General features: G+C 37.7%; 1 protein-coding gene across 1 annotated transcript in view; it reads left to right on the forward strand.

Moving 5' to 3' along the window:
* The first annotated feature begins 270 nt into the window (after window positions 1-270).
* Window positions 271-23,727, forward strand: part of LOC149827665 (serine/threonine-protein kinase EDR1-like) — a 44,382-nt gene continuing 20,925 nt past the window's right edge. Inside the window, exons 1-8 of the mRNA XM_090019547.1 lie at window positions 271-761; window positions 1,472-1,894; window positions 14,900-15,003; window positions 17,455-18,308; window positions 18,416-18,733; window positions 19,534-19,574; window positions 21,536-21,604; window positions 21,716-21,816. Of these exons, the coding sequence (XP_089875673.1) occupies window positions 276-761; window positions 1,472-1,894; window positions 14,900-15,003; window positions 17,455-18,308; window positions 18,416-18,733; window positions 19,534-19,574; window positions 21,536-21,604; window positions 21,716-21,816 (2,396 nt within the window). The 5' untranslated portion in view covers window positions 271-275. The remainder of the gene's footprint in view (window positions 762-1,471; window positions 1,895-14,899; window positions 15,004-17,454; window positions 18,309-18,415; window positions 18,734-19,533; window positions 19,575-21,535; window positions 21,605-21,715; window positions 21,817-23,727) is intronic.

The raw sequence follows: 23,727 nt of genomic DNA on the forward strand, positions 1-23,727 counted from the left end.
CTGACTAGTTGGCCAAACGATACAGGACCGATACCGATACTGATAACATTGGGGAGGCGCCGGTGAGATTAGCGGGCTAGGTAGGCCCCCCATCCCCACTAAGACAAAGGGACTTGTTACTAAGTGATTTAAAAAATTCTCGTAACAAGCGTCCGACGGTATACCTGTTGGCTGAAGGGCATTTACGTGAATAAACGAAACAGAGAGGGCGTTTATATCCGATTTACTCGCGCTATAAACTTGGGACAAGGCATCCTCTCCCCCCGATGGCAAAGATGAAGCACATTTTCAGGAAATTCCACATCGGCAGCAGCCATGAGGCACCACGATCCAACGACTCTGGCGCGGCCACGTCATCCCAATCGTGCGGCGCCGATCATCGCACGTCCCCCTTCTCGCCCTCCGTCGCGGTTCCGGCGAGCCCCTCTCCGTCCTCGTCGCCCTCCTCCGCCCCTTCCCCGTCCGCCACTACTCCCGGCGGTGGCTACGGCACTTCGTCCGCTGACGCCGGTGGAGGAGACGACCGGAAGGCCCCGGCACCGGCGGCGGCGATGAGGCCGGATTTCTACTCGGAGGAGGAGGAGTTCCAGTATCAATTGGCCCTCGCGATCTCGGCATCGAACGACGACCTCCGGGAGGACCTCGACAAGGAACAGATCCACGCGGCCACGCTCATGAGCCTCGGCCGGCCGGCGGCGGCTGCTGCTGCGGCGTCGGTCCGGGCCGAGGACGCTGCGGAAGCACAATCCCGGCGGTACTGGGTACGAATTTTTAGGGTTTTTCCGTTTTCCTTAATTTTGATCTTATTATTGTTGTGGAAGTTGGGCTTATAATTTTTTTTTGGTTGCTGCGAAATGTTGGGGGTTTAGGGTTTTGAGGACTAAGTTGTGGTTTTGGAAGGATTGATTGCATTATTACGGTGTCAGCGGTCAATTCGTAGTTTGTTATCAGGGTTTCGTATGAATCTGAATGCATGACCATGGGAATTCGCACAAAAAACTTTGTGAACTATGTGTATCATTCGATTGAATTTAAGGGGGGTGGGGGGGCGGGCACGGAAACAAAATTGTAGAGAGAGAGAGAGAGAGAGAGAGAGAGAGAGAGAGAGAGAGAGAGAGAGAGAGAGAGAGAGAGAGAGAGAGAGAGAGAGAGAGAGGTTGTCTCTTGGATCGTCCAATTCCGACATGATGGTAATATTTAAAAATCGACGGTCTAAAATTTTCACAAATATTCAAGGCTTAAAAAATCATGTTTTTTATTGAAAAAACATGATTCAAGTTTAGTTTCCTAGCAAATTGACCATGCCAAACACATACCAGAAAAGTGCTAGGCAGCTACCAATATATATATATATATATATATATATATATATATATATATATATGCTCCGATTATATTTGGATGATTGTATTATTTGCATACGTTGGTAATTTTGTGTTCATGTAATTATTTGCTATGGCATGATTGCCAGGACTATGATGTGCTTGATTATGAGGAGAAAGTATTGGATGGATTCTATGACATACCTGGAATTTCAGCCCAAGGGAAAATGCCATCTCTTGCTGATCTACAAGCTGCTGTGGGAGATGTTGGATTTGAAATTGTTATAGTTAATCACACCATTGATCCTGCTTTGGAAGATCTGGAAAAAGTTTCACGTTGTATTGCCATGGACTGCCGTGTTGCTGAAGTTGGCCTTGTTAATAGCAGGTTGGTGCAACGAATTGCTGACCTTGTTGTGGAACATATGGGTGGTCCAGTTAGAGATGCAAATGAGATGCTAGCCAGGTGGGTCGAGAATAGTAGTGGGCTTCAGTCTTCTCTGCACACAAGTTTCTTGCCTATTGGATGCTTGAATGCTGGCCTCTCCCGTCACAGGGCTTTACTATTTAAGGTCAGTTTTATCCATGATTGCTCATGCATTTAGCTTGTTTACTTTTTAAAGTTAAGACAATGTCTGCCTTTTGCCATTGGCCATTTCTAAACAGACTAATGCAGTGGTAGCACTTTGTTGGACAAGGAAGATTAATCTGCTCGTTCATGTAACTGAGGAAAAATTTAAGTGGCTACTGCACTTTTATTGATGAAGGATGTGTAAATAGGTCAGCCACCAAAAAGCATGTCCCACTGACACTAAGATCTTGATCTCAATCCACAAAAGTGTGCAAAGCAAACCTCCAAGAGGCATAATCGCAAGGGCCACTAAGGGCACAAGCACAAAAGCCACTAAGGGCTAGAGAGAGCACTCACAAGTCACAAACATTTTAAAAAATATTAATTTTATTGAGAATGAATGCACAAAGAATGCATAACATACAAGGGGGAAGAGTCCCCATTATATACACCAAAGAGAGCCCCAAATAGCCGTTAGACTAGTCCTAACGGCTAGAAACCTAGCTCTAAAAAATACAAAAATAAAAAATAAAAGAAATATAACAAAAATAAAAAATATACAAATCATACTCATATGCATGTGTGTGTGTATATATATATGTATGTATATGTATGCAGACATATGTGTATGTGCACACACACATATATATAGATGTATATATCAGTGTTATAAGTATTGTATCGTATAATACGATACAATACATATCGTTACTTTGGGGAAAAAATGATACAATACACACATGTATCTCAATGTGTGTATTGTACTTGTATCGGGTGTATTGTACTATACATCTTGATAAAGGGTTTATCTTAAGATACACAATTAGTGCAATTTACGTTGCACTCAATTCAATTTTCTTTGAACATATAAGATCCCTTAGGGTGAGTTCATATTCATTCCAAAAGAACTTGGGAGTGATTTGGGGTTGATTTCTTGCAAGAAGAAGTCTTTATTCTTGTTTGAATTTTGAAAAAAATTTGGTTATGTAAAATTTGTAACTTTAAGTATTGAGAAAAACTTTCTGGTTTTGTTTTTGTTTATGTAAACATGCACTATTATGAATCTTGTATGATGTGCTATGTAGCTCATAGAGACATAAATGTTTCACATGTGATTTTATGGTTACATTTTATGCATTTCATCATTGTTTTGTGTGTTATGATTTTTTAGATTTTTTGCTATTTTTTATGATTTTTTTTAGAATTTTTAAGTTTTCTTATTCAAAATTTATGATTTTTTACGATACAATATGTATCTTATTTTGAGCCAGAACGATACGGGTTATGATACGATACATACAACCTTGGTAAAGTGTATCGTAACTTGTATAAGTTGAGCCTAAAATAAGATACATATCGTAAAAAATCATATTTTTAATTAGAAAAACCCAAACATTAAAAAAAAAAGAAAATATCTAAAAAAAGTCATCACACGAAACAATGATAAATAAAACCATAATATCACATATCAAACAATTATTAACTGTATAAGACATTGAACATTCAATAATCAAGATAATATGCCATGAATGACATGCATGTCTCACAAGAAAAATGCAAACTATGAAATAATATGCATATTAAATAACAAAACTAAGTTAATAAGTCCAATAATCAAATCTCACAATAAGAATGCAAAGTAGTAATATCTTCAATTAAGAACATGCCACAAGATTCATCAAAAAGCAAAAGAACTAAGTTTATGAATACTTAACAATTACAAATTACAATACATAACCAAGTTTTTAAGAAGTATACCATCAATAATCATTATCGTCATTATCTTCTTCTTGTCCTCATCTTTATCTTCCTTTCCTCCTTTGACATTCAAATCATTTACAATATACGTGGGGTCTTCGCTATCTACATCATGAGCTCCCTCTATGTTTATCCATTGAATGTCCTCTTTATTTAGGAGGCCTGCTTCTTCTTGAACCCATTCATCCAATACATCGAAGTTCTCTAAACTGATGGGATCAAGCTGTTCTTTGTGCCTCCTTGATGACAACTTTTGTATTTGTCTAAAAAGATAACATGAAAATAATTAGTTGAGCTTTGTATGCATAAAAAACATTGATCTAAATCCACTATCAAGCATAACAAAGCTAAGCTTGTCATATAAGCTTTTGGTTCCTACTTGAGGCCATAAAGAGCTTTACACAGGCGAAGAGTTTCCCCTTTAGGAATATTCATACTAGGAGAAGCCTCCATGTACACTTCTTCAATTAATTTTCCATTAAGAAAAACATTCTTTACATCCATCTGGTATATAGGCCAATTGCTAATCGAGGCAACAATAATAAGAGTCCTAACCATGATCATTCTAGCAAGAGGTTCGAAGGTTTCTTCATAGTCTATCCCATACTCTTGCGAGTATCCCTTAGCCACTAGCCTAACCTTATATTGTTGAAGGGTTTCATCACTTTTGGTCCCTTGGTTACTAGCCTAACCTTATATCGTTGACGGTTTTCATCACTTTTGGTCCCTTGGCTACTAGCCTAACCTTATATCGTTGACGGTTTTCATCACTTTTGGTCTTGACCTTATACACTCATTTACAACTTATAAGTTTCTTTCTTTGATGTAAGTATTAAAATTTTCAAGTTTTAGTTTTTTCTAAGGCTTCTAATTCTACTCTCATAGTCTGTACGCACTTTGGGTTATCCTTGAAAATTTTCAAAAGATCCACATAGTATAGGCCTCCTTCCTTATGGCATGTCCCAATCAGCTTCCTTGATTGGTGATCCTCGACCCAACAACCATTTGATGAGAATGAGACATTACACCCATGGTCCTAAATTTGTGAAACAAATAGAAGATTTAAATTCAATTTTGGAATATACCTAACTTTAGATTTTTTTTTTAGATTTAAGTTTTTGTCAAAATACCCTTATACCTTTAGTTTCAAGAGAAGTACCATCAGTAGTAACAACATTAGGCACATTTGAGTTTGGTTGACATTCGAATAAGATATCACAATTTGAGGTCATATGAAAAGATACACTGGAATCTAAAAGCCAAGGAGACATATTGGGATCTGAGAAGAGACGACGACTCTGGTTGATAACGACACTTCATTGAGAAGAGGTTGAAGAGCTTCTACAAGTTGAGATAATGACATCTTCCTGATGGAAGTTTCTCTATTGCTTTCCACTTCATTAGCCTCTTGAGATGTCTCAATAGATGCCACCTTTTCTTTCTTCCTCTTCAACTTGGGGCACAAGGGTTTTAATGTGTCCCGGTTACAATGGTGACAAATTATGTCTTCTATTTTCATAGTCACTTTCTTATCTTGTGAAGTGAGGTGGTCTATATGTACATGTTGGTTCCTTGCCTAAATACGTCCTAGATCAACTCCCCCTCACTCTTTGCTCCTTGCCTTTTAAGTCTATTTTCTTCAATACTTCTCTTCAGTAGTATCAACAATGGAGGGTATCTTCCCTCTATGAAGGAGGACCGTTTCAGTGGTTTCAAATTCGGGTCTCAATTGATGACAAATTGATAAAAGTGCTTCTCTATTGGTTTTTGGCAAAAGTCTATATCCAAAGGGCAATGCCACTTTGGTTTCAATATGGCAAGCTCATCCCACAACTCGGATAGAGCATTGTAATATTCTCTAATACTCATCTCACCTTGCCTCATAGTTTTTATTTTGTCTTACAAATTGCATACATGTGTAACTCCTTTAAAGGAGTACATATTTATGAGGTAATTCCAAGCATCTTTGGCATACTCAATTTTTTTTAAACAAACATTTTTTAATGTCAATGCTATTAATAAGTCATGACATTATTTTCGAGTGTCCCATCCTCCATTCTTTTCACTTTCTTTCATACTCAATTATTGCCTTGGTTTTCTCTTCTCCTTGAAGCTCAACACTCTTCTCATTGTTTGTCTTGATAAGTATTAACTTTGGTTCCACATCGATACCATCTACCAATCTCCATAACCCTTTCCCCTATATGTGATAAGATCACATTACATACTTTATGTCATTGAGCTTGATGGGTACAATAGTAAGAGTCTCTTTGTCATCCATAATGCTGAGAGAGAGAGAGAGAGAGCACTTGAATCACAAGCACTTTGAGCACACGAACCACAACCCCTTTGCTTGAGCTACTTGAGATCAACTCCCAAGAGTCAAGAGCCAATGACTCTGATACCATGTAAAGAGGTCAGCCATCAAAATGGGTGTCCCACCGGCACCAAGATTACGATCTCAATCCACAAAAGTGTTCAAAGCAAACCTCCAAGAGGCACAATCACAAGGGCCACTAAGAGAACAAGCACAAAAACCACTAATGGCTAGAGAGAGCACCCACAAACACTTTAAAAAATATTAATTTTATTGAGAATGAAGCACAAAGAATGCATAACATACAAGGGGGAAGAGTCCCCATTATATACACCTATGTCACCTGGGTATGGGTATAGGTACGGAGGGTACGACACGATAATTTCAAAAAATGAGGGTCTGGGGACACAACTATATATATATTATATAAGGTTTGGGTCTGGATCATATTGTTAGAAATGGTAATCCACTCTTAGTCACAAGAGGAAGAGGAATAGAGGGGGAGAGAGAAGTTCGTGGCTGTAGAAACCCAAAGAATAGGGTCTGCGTTTTCTCTTCATTAGATATATACACATATAGTTTGATTAGGGTAAAAAAATACCCTTTACATAAGGGATGGAAATTACAACATGCCATTAATGACATTAATGAGCATGTGTTAAATAAAACACTAAAACATAGAGGGATTGGGTCCGGGTTCTGAGATTCAGACCCATCTTTTTCACCCTCCCTCAAGTTGTACATGGTTTTGAACCATGAACAACTTGCCTTTTAACATCCAAAATCTGTCTTTGACAAGTCTTTTTGTAAACAAGTCAGCAACTTGATCAGCAGTCCGAATGTATTCTGGTTTGATTTCCTTCTCTTCGACCTTCTGCCTTACAAAATGTTGATCAATTTCAATATGCTTGGCACGTGGTAGATAGGATTGAATGACATGTTGATAGCACTTTGATTGTCACACAAGAGAATGCTTTTAGAAATCGATTCTCCTACTTCTGCCAACAGATGCCGGATCCATGTTACTTCGGCTGTTGCAACTGCCATTGATCTATATTCTGCTTCTGTGCTCGACCTGGCTATGGCCTTTTGTTTCCTACTACTCCAGGAGACAAGATTTAAGCCAATGAAAACACAGTATCCTGAGACTAATCTACGCTTATCTGGATCTCCTGCCCAATCTGCATCTGTGTAAGTAAGAAGTTCATGCATATGATGGTCATGCATACTCTTTCTATACAGGAGACCATCTCCAATAGTTCCCTTTAAATATTGAAGAATGCGTTTAACAACTTCCATATGTCCAATATGTGGTTCATGCATGAACTGAGATACCTGATTGACCGAATAAACAATGTCAGGTCGAGTGAAGGTAAGATATTGAAGCATTCCTACTGCTCTATGATATCCTGTAGGGTCCTCATACAAATCTCCATCTTGGGAGTTGAGTTTTTGATGAAGTACACTGGGTGTGCTTAGAAGCTTGCAATCTGTCATACCTGCTTTGCTAAGAACATCAACATTATACTTGCGTTGAGTAAGTGTCATGCCTTCAGAAGTCCTGTCAACTTCTACTCCAAGGAAGTATCGCAGTTTACCAAGATCTTTCATCTATGATTCAAAGTTTCTTTGACCTGTTCAATATGTTCGTCAGAGTTACCTGTGATGATAATGTCATCAACATATATCAATAACAGGGTAACTATATCTTTGCATTTGAATATGAAAAGAGAATGGTCAAGAAGAGATCGACTAAAACCATATTTTTCTACTTTAAGAGGGAAACTGTCAAACCAAGATCGAGATGCCTGCTTCAGACCATATATAGCTCTCTTTAACCTGCACACGTATTCGTTGGAATTCCCTTCGGCAAACCCAGTGGGTTGTTCCATGTACACTTCCTCTTTCAGAGTTCCATGGAGAAATGCATTTTTTACATCCAGTTGACTGAGAGTCCACCGGTGTTTAACAACCAATGATAATATAATGCGGATAGTGCCCATTTTCACGACTGGACTGAAGTTTCATCATAGTCTAGTCCTTGCTTCTGTGTGAAGCCTTTGGCAACCGGTCTAGCTTTGTATCATTCGATAGTACCATCCAGCTTGTACTTTATCTTATATACCCACTTTGAACCAACCACATTTCGATTGTGTGGTCTGGGAACAATATCCCAAGTGCCACACTCATGAAGAGCCTCCATTTCTTCATTCATAGCTTCAATCCATCTTTTAAAATTTATTGCTTGATAAAACATGGTGGATTGATCTTCCTTACTCAAAGAGGTTAAGAAGAGTTGAAAATCCATTGTGAAGTTCTCATAATTAACCCACCTATCAATAGGGTGTCGAGGCCGGGTAGACTTTCTGTGCACAGGAAATTGAATGGAAACAGAAGGAGAATTCAATTCCTTATTGGAGCTGGGAAATGTCTCCTTCTCACTTCGAGAGTAAACAATGCCTTTATACCTGTCGGGGGCCAATGACGGTTCAGAGATCACATTTTCCTGAATTCTTTGTGCTGCAGTGGATACATTTCCCTCGTCTCTTTGATTGCAGTCTGAAGAACAAACGCCATCAATACTAGAAAAGAGATCTGAGTTCAACCAAGGATGATAAATTTCAATTTCAGGAGTGTCAACATTATGATCAAAATTTGATTAATTAAACACAACATTTCTAGATATATTGATGCGCTTGCTCACGGGATCATAGCATCTGTATCATTTGTAATTATCAACATATCCCACAAATCTGCACTGTAAGGCTTTATCCTGAAACTTGTTCCGCATTGAACTGTCAATATGAACATAACATACGCACCCAAACACATGCAAATCATGATAATTTGGGTGCACACCATTCAGAGAGAAATGAGGTGATTTGTTTTCCAAGATATTCATGGGCAATCGATTTATGAGATAGACTGCCGTATGAAAAGCCTCTGCCCAGAAGGTAACTGGAAGATTGCTATCATGCATCATGCTTATTGCACTTTCGACAATATGACGATGCTTGCGTTCAGCGATTCCATTCTGTTGAGGTGTATGAGGGCAAGACATCTGCCTACTTATTCCATTTGTCTGGAGAAAATTAATAAAGTTATTTGAAGATAACTCACCCTTCCATCACATTGAAAACAAGTAATAAATAGTTATCGACAAAAATGAGATAATATCTAGTGCCAGACATGGAAGAAACTGGAGCCGGACCCCAAACATCAGAACATATAATTTCAAATGGTTTTGAAGCTCTTTTATTAATGGAATGAAAATGAAGAACATGACTCTTACACTGAAGACAACTAAAACACTTTTTATTATCGACACTTAAATTCAGATTTGACTTGGGAATAAGACTGCTTGAAACAAGCTTATCAATAAAACGACTACTACAATGACCCAACCAATCATGCCAAAGATTCGGCTCAATACATTAAGAAATATTAAGGACACTCTTAGGAGGAACTGAAGATGATGTGAGCTTCAAGATGGAATCAATGGGCTGAACACGAGAGGAAGGATTCTCTTGGAACACATACATATTGCCGTTTTCCTTCGGCGAACGTTTCTCTCATGTGAAGGTCCTTAACATGAACAAAAAATGGAGTAAACTCAACTGAGGCATTGATGTCATCGACGAATTTAGAAATTGAAACAATATTCTTCTTGATATTAGGAACATAAATGACATTTGAAAGAGCAAGGGAAGAATTGGGCATGGGAATTACAAAATTTTCAATGTGTGAAATATGGTGGTGAGACCCATCTCCAGTGACAATACTATTTCTACCAACATAAGGAACAAGATTTAAGAGCTTACCAGCATCACCATGACATGAGTGGCTGCACCAGAATCAACATACCAAGTACCTTGATTATTCTGTTTGATGTTCAATTCAGCTAATGCAGACAACAACAACTCTTTGACTTCTCCAGTATTCTTCAATGTATCTGTTCCCTTTCTTGCCTCCAATTATTTTCCCTTATTTTGCGGATTATACCAGCAATTTGCTTTAATGTGCCCCCTTTTGTTACAAAGAAAGCAGGTAGGTATTGTTCGTTGCCTTTGCAGATTAGGAGGTATACTGGGAGTATGTAATATTCCACGGGCTCCTTGTCCATTCTTCTCTTAACCTCCCTTTTCTCGAGATTCATACCTGCCACGTTCTCGACCATAAGTAACTTCTGTAGCAAGAACATCATGTGCTCCAATGGGATTGTGAGAACCTTCAGAGAATCCCTTCAAGGTCATCTCATATTGTAAGAGCTTAGCTCGAAGATCTTTAAATGTAGGTAAGTCTGGCAAACACAGCAGAGAGGTAACCATCATGTGATAATCAGGTCCCAGCCCGCTCAAAGTCTGCTGCACCATATCTTTGTCACTGACGGCGCAACCCACGATGGCCAACTGATTCGTGATAGCTTTCATTTTGTTTAGGTACTCCATGACTCTCATGGAGTCCTTTCTCAGCATTTGAAACTCTTTCTTTAAAAATAAAATTCTAGCCTGAGAAACTTGAGAAAAAGTCTGAACAAGACGATGCAATAACTGCATAGCTGAGCAGTCATCTGGGATTGCCACAAGCACCTCCTGTGACAGAGTGGAAGTGATGTAGGCAACCAAAGCCTGATCTCGCTTCATCCAGGAGACATACTCTGGATTTTTAACAAAGGTAATTGAATTGTCACCCTCCCCATTCTTGCCTTCTTATGTGATGAACTTTGGAGGAACAGAAACAGATCCATCCAGATGTCTAGAAAGATCCTGACTCCTTATGAATGAGATGATTTGTCTCTTCCAGGTTAAAAAGTTGAAATTGTTTAGTTTCTTAGAGACAAGCTGACTGAGAAAGTTGGAAGAAAGGACAGATTGCGAAGACAAAGATAAATCCATAGTCAATGGAAGCGAGGGATAAGGAGACTGGAAACCGAAATCGCTTTTGAGCAAGCTGAATAATAAAAAAAAACTTAGAACAAATAATGGAGTTTTAGAGAACTCGGTTCTCGGCTGTGTTTTTTTTTTACTGCAGACCCGAGATAGAGAACAAGATATTCAGTAAAGAAAAGAAAAAACTGTTGTAAAGGAAAATACGTAGCGATCAACAAGAAAACTCGTTAATATGCAAATAACATGTTTTCTTTCTAAAAAATGAGAAATTCCAAAGTGGAGAGGTAGATATAGGGATATTAATCAATCAAGGTGGAACAAAAATCTATTTAGGTCCGATTCAGTTCTGACGTCAATATGAAGAAAAGAAGAACGAGTTTGACGCGATTTCAATCTTTGAAATCACACAAACACATATTCTAATATGTATGGGATAAAGGAGATTAGTGAGAGAAAACAGATGCAGCAGTATGAAAGAAAAAATAATGAAGAGAGAAACAAACAGGAGAAGAAGAAATGAAATATTATGGATTGTGAAGAAAGGAAGAAACGACGTGAACTGAGAAAAATACGTTAGACGATAGCAAAGAGGCTGAACGCGAAAGGAAGGATCTGAAGCTCTGATACCATGTTAGAAATGGTAATCCATTGTTAGTCACAAGAGGAAGAGGAGTAGAGGGGGAGAGAGAAGTCGGTGGCTGCAGAAACCCAAAGAATAGGGTCTGTGTTTTCTCTTCATTAGATACATACACATACAGTTTGATTAGGGTACAAAAATACCCTTTACATAAGGGATGGAAATTACAACATGCCATTAATGAGCATGTGTTAAATAAAACACTAAAACAGAGAGGGATTGGGTCCGGGTTCTGAGATCCAGACCCTATCTTTTCACATATGTGGATCCATATTAAGGTCTATATTAAAAATAAAAAAAGGTCCGTATGTAATTTTCGAAAAAAAGGGGAGGAAAATGAAAATAAGGTCTGTATGTGTAATTTTAAAAAAAAATGACAAGGAATGAAAAGTTTTTTATATAAAGGGAAAAAGGTATCTCGTAACCCCTTCCTCTCTCTCTCTCCACGAAGGAGAACGAGGAGAAGACAAAGACGAAGAAAAAGATGACCCCAGCCCCGTTGTCTTTTTCTCTCTTTGGGTGCAAAGAAGGAGAACAAGGAGGTGAAGAAGAAGACGAAGAAGGTAGGTACCTCTCTCTCTCTCTCTCTCTCTCTCTCTCTCTTCTTCTCCCCTCCTACCGAGGGTGGGAAGGGGGAGGTTTGACAAGAAAAAAAAATGAAAGTGTGGATTTTGGGTTGGGTCTTAGATGGGTTGACCCAACCCACGTAACCATGCTACACTCGGTACCCGTACGCATGTTGGGCCGTGTTGACATGGGTACGTGGCCTATTTTGCCATGTCTCGGTAAAATAGATATACACCAAAGAGTGCCCCAACAAGCCGTTAGATTAGAAATCTAGCCGTAGACTAGTCCTAATGGCTAGAAACCTAGCTCTAGGAAATACAAAAAGTAAAAAATAAAAGAAATACAAAAAAATAAAAAATATACAAAAAATATACATATACATATATTTATATTAATACGTGTGCATACATATGTATGTGTGTACATATGTACATATATGCAATTTAACAGGATGTAGCTCTGACGACAATTCTAGCAGAAGTTATTTATAATTAATTATTTCCTTAGACTCTTTGTTGGTATTGGTTGTGGGTTTAGGTGATGTCAATGATCAATTTGTACTACTGTCTTTCTATTCAGGCATATTTTGATCCTACATGCATCTAGGAGCATATTAACTACTAAAATAATGACTTAATCCATCTTGATTTTGGTGGTTCATGGCTTTAATTTTAATATCCTAAATTGAGGTCGTCTGAGTGGTACCGGGCTTGGGGAGAAGGTGCTGACCCTTTCATCATAGGTTTGACTCCTATTGGGTGTGCGATGCCTTTAAATGGTGGGCTCTATAAGGGCTTGGGTGCCGGTGACCCCACCCAGAGTTTACCATTCAGAGGAATGTGCCCATTAAGTGGCCCGGTTCTCGGTGAGGATTCCTCATCATAAAAAAACCTTAATTGAGGTTATTTATTGTTACTTTCTTGTGTCAAAATAAGAAGAATCATGACTATTTGGCTTCTCTTTTTTCAAATCTCTAAAACTCTTGAAAAGAATGATTCAAAGAAAAGGAAAGCAGATTCACTGACGAGAAGATATGAAAAATACATGGTTGAAGTTCTCAAAATACTTGGATCAATTTGTTGTTCACATTGCAAAAGGAATTGGAGTACATATTCCATGATTCACAACATCAGAAGAAATAAACTTAGTGGATGCCAAGACAAAGACTTCATGTATTTGTATTCTAGCCTATGTTTGCAATCACAAGAGAAAGATGAAACTATTTTCATAGTTTATGAATTAGTATAAGTCAAATTTTACTTTCATGAGGAGAGACAAGAAAATTTTGAAGTTAACCTAGAGGGACACTCTAAATTTGAAGCAAACAGCATGAATATGGATGATCCTACACTCCTGATCTCCATAAGGGGGATCTTTAATGTCCAAGTGATTATGTACGTGTATGTATGCGTGTAATAAGATGTCTCCAAGAGTACAAAATCACAAAGCCACTAATGGGGGCACCAGGGTGTCTCACAAAGGCACTAAGTGCACACAATTACAAGCCTCTGAGGGCACAAAAGACAATTAAAAATAGCATTTTGTAATGATAAAATGCAGGCTAAAGAGAGCTCAGCTAGCCGTTTGATAGGCCTAATGGCTAGTTGAGCTAGACACTGGGTTTTTCTAATGGCTAGAATAGCTAGCCTAACAGCTATAAACCTAAAGACTAAAATGCCCCTAATGGGCCTTACAAAATACATAAAATAAAAAAAGAGAAAAAGAAAATACAAATAATACTTAAATACTATATATATATTTTCTCTTCTTTTTATTTTTTATTTTATGTATTTTGTAAGGCCCATTAGGGGCATTTTAGTCTTTAGGTTTATAGCCGTTAGGCTATCTATTCTAGCCATTAGACAAACCCAGTGTCTAGCTCAACTAGGCATTAGGCCTATCAAACGGCTAGTTGAGCTCTCTCTTAGCCCTCCCTGTTGTATATACAAAGGGGTTCCATCCCACTCTCATGTATGCTTCTCTTGAGCATTTTATCATTAATAAAAATATTATTTTTAATTGTGTAGATAGAACAGTGCGCACATGCATGCATATATGTGCATTGAATGATTAAGGATCATCTTTTGGCTTTATCAAACATCTTTATAATATGTATTGATCAAATACTTTATGGGCAACTAGATGAAACTTTCCACACGACCATCTTTCCTCTCCAACACAATCTGGAGCCACATACATCATTGTGTTATTTGTGGAGATAGAGAGCTTTTACTTTTGTATGCATGTAACTTTCTTTTGACTCATCTGAACCCATTGGCACGATCCTTTGTTCTTTAGCCTTTACAAAAAAAATCTAATCATGTCCAAACGATGTGCATGATCAGAGCCTTCACATTTAGATCGAACTGAAAAATAAACATGCAAGTATGGAACAGAGATGCCTATTGCCAATTTATATAGACTAAATATCCAAGAAATGTAAAAGATGTAGAATGGCAATTCTGTTGATATTTAGCCACCTTGGTTTATTAAAAACTAAAGTGTTTACTTAAAATATGTATTCATGGCTCTAAAGTTTAATTGACTTGCAAATAACCATGAACTGGACCATTCTTTGATTTCATCAGACATAGTTTTTACTCTTTTATGCTTGAAGATTTGAATCTTTTACCTCAAAGCTTGCGCTCTTGTGCATGGACCTATTGAATAAAAAAAAGTTATTTATATCCTGTGCATGTCCAGTGATATGTAACTAGATACCAATAAAGTATTTTACCCCTTCTTTTAGATCTAAGAAATTATCCTAGTGTAGAATGTATTACATTTACATTTTTAAAGCTTTTCTGTATGTTTTCATCTTTTCTCTTATTGATGCAGGTAATAGCAGACTCGGTTGGTATACCTTGCCGGTTGGTTAAAGGCAACCATTATATTGGCATTGGCGACGGAGCAGTCAACATAATTAGAACAGAAAATGAAAGGTCTTCGTTGGTTAAGATCCCTGTTTTCCTGCTTCACATCATGTTGTTAATCTTGTAAAATTGTTAATTTCTTAATAGGTCTAAATGGTATGATTTAAATTTGTTTTAGTTTATCTTTTTACTTTGGGTTGATGCTAGATAATCTTGGCAACTCTATTTGTGCTATTTAGTAGAGCTGCAGTAGATCCTGCTCCTTGCATGTAACTCAAGGCCTTAACAACAAAAGCTGGTTGCTTGTATTTATGATGGCTAATGAATCTTACATTCTCTGATTTTTGAGCATCAAGTGGTCCACGGATAAATTTGATTTCATATTAGAAATTTATAAGCAGGGTGAAACACATTGTCTTTATTTGCATTTCGCTTAATGGAATTTAATATCTATATGAAAAGTCATACTAATAATCTTGATGAATTTTCAGCATTTCATGCGCACGATGCTTGTGAAGTTGTATGACTGATGGTTGACCTTGTTAAAGTTTTATACTTATGCATTCCACGAGTCATGGATTTAACAACAATCTCACCATAACGTTCAGCCTGGGTACTTTTTTTCCATTTGACATTATGTTAAGATTTTCTGTCATCTTTCTTCAGATTTTTGTGTAAGATTCCTGCAGTGAAAAGAAAGGTAATTTCCATTTAAATGTTATTGATAACATAAACTCCAAAGGAAAAGAATGTCAAAGTTATATGGCTCAGCATAGGCCTTAGTTAACTTTTTGAAGAATTGCCTTTGCACCTATAGCTATACATGCATGAAGATGCTCACCAGTGTTTTAATTTTTGCACATCTAAGCAACAAGATACATATGCCAAACAAACATTTGGAGATATAAGGAACTAGTATATCAGATGAATCTAAATCCACTAAAGGAAAGAATGAATGAGGTGTTTGACGTGAATAATGAAAGTCATTATAGAAAACAATCTGAAATAGCACCCATATGAAGGGATGATGTGGCACAACTTGAAGGAACCAAGAAAAGGGAAGACCAGTGAAAGCTACCTCCCTCTAAGCACTTAAAAAGAACTGATGAGCCAAGTATTTAGAGAGAATTGTAGTGGCCATAGCCTTGATGGTCTGTTAGGTACTGGAAGATGCTGGAATTATTTGTATGACTAAACATTATCCATCTTTCAACAAATGTTCATCATGTGGGTAACGTGATTTTCAAAACTGTTAAGAGTTTATGTCATCTTCCTTCTACCATATGTTAAAACTGAGAAGACATTTGGAGTCACATCTGCAGATTTGCCATGGCGAAAAGCTTGTAAAATTGCCTTTATGAGTAAAAACCCTATAACGAATAGGTTTGGGGGATCAGTGGAGTTATTGTTAAAAGAAGATTCTATATAGGGGATTTTCTCTTAACTTGATATTTATTGCATTCCATCACAAGAAGCACTTAGAGATTAACATGTCACTAAAAAAAGTTACTCATGACTGAGAAGGAGATGGTATATTCAATACTGTAATGAAAAAATAGGCAAGCCAGATAGTGAGATGATTACTGGGCGGTCTTTTGATTTGCCAGTGGAACTAATGGGAACATCTTCACTCAGAAGAACCTTTCACATGTTGCTCTCTTTCCAGCATCCCCTTTGAACTATATAACCCATGGAAAACTTAATCAGCTGATCTTCTGTATAGATGAGAATCAGGTTGTAGGAGGGAATATATCCATCGTATAACTGATCCTACATTGAAATATAATGCATCTAATATATAGCAAACTGGTGATGATGACTAAAATAATCAGTTCTGTTGTTTATATAGTTAGAAATAACTGGCTATGTTATTTTCTACAGAAGTTAGTCGATGGGTTTTTGTTTAATCCAATTGTTGGTGATCTGACATAGCTCTTTTCATCCAATCATGTCTGATCTATCCGTTGTTATTGATCGGATTCAAATCACGATGTATATCATACAGATGTAATCTTGTCGGATATGATTCTGGATGAGTTAGATCTGATGCACGTTTAGTTATATGTGATGATGATGATGATGCTTTCCTTTATATTAACAATGTAGACAAGAAGCCCAGAACTTGATTGATTTGGATCCAAATGTATAGGCATGTGATCTGGTTTGATCTAGATCTGTTGTACCATGCTGGATCAGGTTGAACTCTGACATCTACAGGGCGACATAGCTACTGATAACTGGGATAAAGAATAGCACTCCAGAGTTGAATCTTTGCACATTTAAGTATTAGAATGCGCAATCTGGAGTAAAAGGCTTCGTCTTGCTAGATGATGGAGTTTGCTTTTTTGAGCTAGAATGTCTGTCACCTATTTAATACTTTGATATAAATATTTAATCTCAAATTTAAACTTTCAGTCCGCACATGAGCTTTGCAGATCTGTCATTATATGCATGTTTCCTGTGTAAAGGCAGCTTTTCTTATCTTTTTTATTTTTTCAATTTATTTGTTTGCTGCTGTAGGGAGTTTCTGGTTGATCTCATGGGAGCCCCAGGAACTCTACTTCCAGCTGATATTTTCGGTACAAGTCCTGCTACAGACATGGATGACCATCAATTGGGCAAAAATCTACTTCCTACGACCTCCCAAATCCCTTGCATTGATATATCAAAAGTAGTTCCATCAGGCAAGGAATATAAAGCAACCAATGGAATGGGCAGTGCAAAGAACAGCACTTCAGATTGGAATAAGGCTTCTGAGAAGATGGTATCAGTAACTCCTGTCTCCACTACAAATAGTGGAGCTATCTCTAAAAGTTCTGGTAAAAAGTCTGTTGGCTTTCTGAATGGCTCTCCAACTAACCAGTCACATGAGATTTCACTATATTCAACGGCAGCTTCATCTTCCAAACAAACATGGAATGGAGAAACTTCCCTAGTTCATGATGATGCAAAAGAGAAGCTAAACATAACACCATGTCCTCAAGAGCTTGGGGACTCCAAAGAGCTCTTTGCAGATCTAAATCCTTTCCAGATTCTTGGTACTGGTAAAATGTATGCACAAAATAAAGTCAATGAGAACAGGGTTAATGAATTTCAGAGACAGAGAGAAAATATCACTATTGGCCCTGGAAGACCACCTTTGCCAGCAGCATGGAAACACCACTCTAATGAGGTTCCTAGGACGAAGCAACAAGAACTTGTTGAAGGCCTTTTCCCAAGAAACAATTTTGCTGGCAAAGATTTTAATGCATCTTCATCATCCTTGTCTAGTTCATCTACTGATAACATCATGCCAGAGTTCCTAAACCTTCGAATACCCAAGGTTTCTAATGTTTCATGTTTGGTGAAGATGAATGGAGCAAATGATGTGAAAGGTATCTCATCCAATAATAGTATGCTTCTTTCTTCTTTAGACAGGGACTTTGTTGTACTACATGGATAAATTGTTGCAGTGATCTATTCATTTATGACTCTCCTGCAGGAATGGGGAAACCTTCTATTCCAATTGACGGTTTTCAGGATCAAAGGAATAAACATCATGATAATGAGGCTTGTGGCAGGGAGTTCTCACAAAATACTGAAGTTCATGAATACAAAGGATATGCTAAAAATGCTATTGATAATCGAAGAAAGTGCAGCAATGACAGATCCCTGGGCCACAAGACTTCTTTGGAGGAGCAGGAGTCTTCAAACATAAAAGTTCATGCTAATTCAAGCAGGCTAGATCCAATGTTAGATGATGTAGCTGAATGTGAAATTCCATGGGAGGACCTGGTCATTGGTGAACGAATTGGTTTAGGTACTAATTTCTTTTGACAGAAGTTTAGGTATTAATTTTGCGTGTGCACTTGTGCTTGTCTTTCTTCTAAAGAGTTACTATTAAAGAACATTTGGCTCTTTTGGCTATTGTATATTTAGTAATTGTTAGTATGTTCATTTAAAGAGTTACTCTTGAAGAACGTTTGTATCCTTTGGCTATTGCATATTTAGTTAATATTAGGACCTATGTCACATGGATATGGATGCGGGAGTGGGGCAGGATACAGATTCTCTTGGTACAATATGATAATTTTCAAAAACTATGACTCGTGGATATGGATGTACACACAAATGTATGTGTGTGTAGAAAACAACAATTCTAAACCACTATAATTAGGAACAGCAAATAATGAAACTAAGTTGAAATTGACATGTAATGTAATTGATGACCAATTTTAAAGAAAAGGAACTCAAGTGAATATGAAATAAGTAAATTGGATAATAAAAGAAAATAGATAAAGTTAATGGCACAATGTTGACTGTGGGTGAAACTGGTTTGACTGTCTCCATCAAGTGTTGTATCGTGTCCAAGTGTCATGTTGTGTCAACATGAGATACACATGCTAAGTGAAGTGTTTGTGTGGCATACAGTAGAACCCTAGGCATTTGGCATTTTACTTTACCTTGTGATGCTCAACTTTTTGAGTTACCCTCTGATTTATAAGAACAAGTATTATTGGTTGAACTGATTCATGAGTTTGGACCTTTTCTTTTCCTCCCACTATCTATTTTCTCCTTTTAGATATTCAGAATATGTGATGTCATATTTTCTGTTTGCAGGATCATATGGAGAAGTTTACCATGCTGAATGGAATGGCACAGTGAGTTCATTGTTTCATTGGCAATTTTAAATGTTCATTCTGGTTTCTAGTTTACTCCTAATTTCAAGTTCTTATGGTTCTTCTGGAGAAATGTACTTCTTTGGAACTGCCTCAAATTTTCGTTTTTTCCTTTTACTTTCTTTCTTTTTCATCATTAGCAAAAATCTTGTGGCATACTGTGGACTGTAGCTGACTGTCCATGCATTACTACATTGAGCAACAAGTGATGACCCAGCATTGACTGGCAAACAAATGTAGAAGATAGTAAAAAATCAGCACAGCTGAAGGACCAGGCATGAACTAATCAGATCCATGACAAATCATGACTAGGCTACATTATAGATTGACAATCTATAACAATTCTTCAGTTATATGATGTATCAGGAGGTGATCTTATTTCAGGTAGATGGTGTGATGTTTGGAGATGGTATCTTTTTGCAACTTGGTGATACCTTTGGCCAGAGGGAATGAAAGATTCTTGTAGAATACCAAGATTGTTCTACCGGCATGATAGTTTTTTAATTCATTTTGAAAAATTATTTGATCCATTGGATGACCCAAGAACAAAGCACCTCCAACCTGTAGGCTAGCATAGCACATTTTAGAAGCATAGTATGATAGATTACTTCTAGTAAGACCTTAAACACAGCATAACATAGATTTAGTGCTTTGAGATATGTTCTCTCATTAGCTACACTGGCTGGTACAGTTTGCGTAGCATTTGTAGTCTCACATTGAAGAAGCTAACATGCTAGCGGTTTCTGAGTGAAACCTACGCTTTGTAACTAAACTGCTCATAGAAATTATAGCTATGGATTCCATTTTCTGGTTTTATGCTAAATTGTAAAAGACTGCCTTGTTAGGTAGTTATATAGGGTGTATCATAACAAAAATTTACGGTTCTTTCTGATCAATATCTTGCTTAGGTGGTGATTTTATCTTTAGAAGGCTAGAGACCAGAGTGCCTGCATTCTTATTGGCTTGGATAAGCAGATAATATGATATGCTATGACATGCTTCAACAGTGATTGCCATGAGATTGGCTGGATATTTCTAGGGATTGCAAGCTTTTAGCAAGACCTCATGGACATGAATTGCATTTTCTTTTTTGTTTCTACACTCTGTTAAGGATCTGCTTGTTGGGAATATGTAGAGGGTGTATCATATGAAAATATTTGTTAGGTTTTTGCTTTTTATCAATGTCTCATTCAGATGCTCCTTTCCTGATTAGGAGCTCAGTTTATTAGGCCTTTGAATTTGTTGAGTTTGGCCATCTGGGGAGGACCCTGAGTGGGCTATCTTAGAGAATATAAAGTATTGGAATTTCAGAGTGCTTTTTGATCTATATACAAGTCATGATTCTGAGTCTCCCGTATGCCTCTGGGACATTGACCCTCATGCTGAGCTCCTATTGGACAAGCAACCAAATGTGGAGATAGGAACTTGAGTTTTCAATCAGAAGTTTAATATCACCAGGGCGTGCTGGTTTTTGGCACTAATTGATTCTTAATTAGGTGGCTCTTAGTTAATTATTTGCTTCAGGATGCTGATTTATAAGGGACTTAAAGGTGGATTATGGGTTGTGATGAGGAAATGTGTGGTTTTGCTTTGAACAAATAGGTAGATGCCATAGTTTGGTAGGTTCTTTATGCACCTCTTTCAGTTTGTTATCAAAAGCAAAATTTTATCATCATGAAACATGAATTGAAACATTTGGATTATCTTGGGCACCCAATGATACAGGTAAAAGGACACTATTTAACTATCACTTATGTTTGAAGACCATTTGTTCTCTTGAATTTTATGTTGCAAAATTTTCTGGGATCTATTATAATCTTTCTTACAGATATCCCTGCCTTGTTCCACATTTTCGGTTTAAATTTCTTACGATGCTATGTATGTAGAAGTTTTATGATCAACTCATTCTGAGTATTTTATGGTGGTTTGTTTTTGAATGCCAGGAAGTAGGTGTAAAGAAGTTCTTAAGTCAGGAGTTCTCTGGGGATGCACTTCAAGAATTCAAAAGTGAAGTAAGTGTCCATTTTTCCTTTTCGTAAGTAGCATGTCCTGATAATCTTTTGTGCAAGTGTTTAAGTTTGTTGCAAATGAAAGATGTAATAGGACTGCAATTCTTTTGTCAGGTGAGAATTATGCGCAGGCTCCGCCATCCAAATGTTGTTCTCTTTATGGGTGCTGTAACTCGTCCTCCTAACCTTTCTATTGTCACAGAGTTTCTTCCTAGGTAAATTCAATGGCTTTTTGTGAGATCCCTTTTGTTCTATTTAAGGCCTTTCTCTGGATAAGAAACCCACTTTTCTGATAATAGAATATTGAGAGGAACTTCTAAGATGCCATTTATTAGATGTACCTTCTGAGGCAATTTAAAATGGCCTTCGGAAGTAGGGCCTTTGTATCTCTGAATATCAGAATATCAGGAGAAACCACATAAATGGCCTTTATGAAATATGAAGCTAAAAAAAAGGATTAAGAAGTCATTATGGACTTGAAGGTCCTTTAAGCTCCAACACCTTGTAAACTTGCTAATTCAATCATTAATGATACGATGCCTGTTATATACAAGGCCATCATGTGTAACTCTCAAATGCCAAACTAACACAACAGAATAGGAAAGAGTAATATGAAAAAAACATCAAATGGCCAAGCCTGTTATATTTTAAAAGTGATAATGTGAAGATAAACATTAGTACATTTAAGTTTTGATGAGAATAGCATTAACTGTTGGAGTTGCAAATTATGATAACCTGTAATTTTTTGTGCTAACAATAGAGTCCCCATAGTTTTTTCTTTTGAAAAGGATGAAACAGCGTCATCTACTTTTACACCTCCAAGTTTCTGTGATCATCCTTTACTGTATACTAAACATGCCAGAAACCTGCTCTTAAGATAGGCACACCATTGCTTTGATTTGCAGAACAATAGAGCATAATATTATTTCCTTTCAATAAGGAAGTAGAATCTAGAACCCTATGTCACATGGGTACGGGTGTGGGTACAGGTACGGGTACAGAGGGTATGACACGGCAATTCCAAAAGATGTGAATATGGGGACACAGCCATATATATATATATATGGTTTAATATTTTTTAAAAAGTAAATGGTGTTTACTGCTCAACTTAGTCAACTAGATATGAATACTAGTTCAATATTTATTTTAAAAAATAAATGATGTTTACTGCTCTTCTTCCCCCTTTTATAATAAAAGGGGGATGGAGTTACCTTTTTATTATATAAGGGGAAGGGGTAGCTACATCCCCTTTTTATTATAAAAAGAGGATGGGGGTTACCCTTTTATTATAAAAGGGTAAGGGGGTACATCGTGACCCCCATCCCCCCTTTTATTAAGAGAAGGGTACCATCCTCATCAGAGTTACCAGAAGCGCGCTTTCCCGATATGCGCTTCGGAAGCGCGAAACGTGTGGGGAAGCATCCCCTTTTTTGGGAAGCGCGCTTCCCTTTTATGGGAAGCACGCTTCTCCCATGCTTCCCTCTTTTTTCCATTTTATTTTTTATTTTTATTTTTTTTTCTTCTTCTTTTTCCACTTCCCCTTCGCTTCCTAGGTCGCTTATGATTTGCTTCCGGTTCGCTTCCTAGGTCACTTCCGAGACGGTTCGTGACTCACTTATAAGTAGTCCCACGCTTCCCGCTTCCTAAATTTTTGAAAGTGCCTCACTTCCCTCTCCCGCTTCCTCGACTGACAACCATGTTTCTCACCCCCTCTCTCTCTCTCTCCACGAAAGAGAATGAGGAGGAGAAGACAAAGATGAAGAAGGAGCCAAGGAGGACCCCAACCCCAATGTCTCTCTCTCTCTCTATGAAGGAGAAGACGAAGACAAAAGAGGACCCCAACCCCACTATCTCTCACTATGTGTGTGTGGGTACGAAGGACAATGAGGAGGAGAAGAAGACAAAGGATGAGGAGGTAGGTACCTCTTTCTCTCTCTCTTCTTATCCTTCTGTTTCTGCCAAGGGTGGGAAGGGAGAGGGTTTCAACTGGAAAAAATAAAAAACAAAAACAAAAGAAAAATGGGTTTTGGGTTGGGTCTTAGTTGGACATGACCCGGAGCAGTGTGAGACCGGACCCAGGGCGTACCCACACTACATCCAGTACCCGCGCCAGTGTTGTCACGTGT

Source organism: Nuphar pumila, chromosome 10 (assembly GCF_984573655.1).
Source record: "Nuphar pumila chromosome 10, dmNupPumi1.hap1.1, whole genome shotgun sequence".
NCBI lineage: Eukaryota > Viridiplantae > Streptophyta > Magnoliopsida > Nymphaeales > Nymphaeaceae > Nuphar > Nuphar pumila.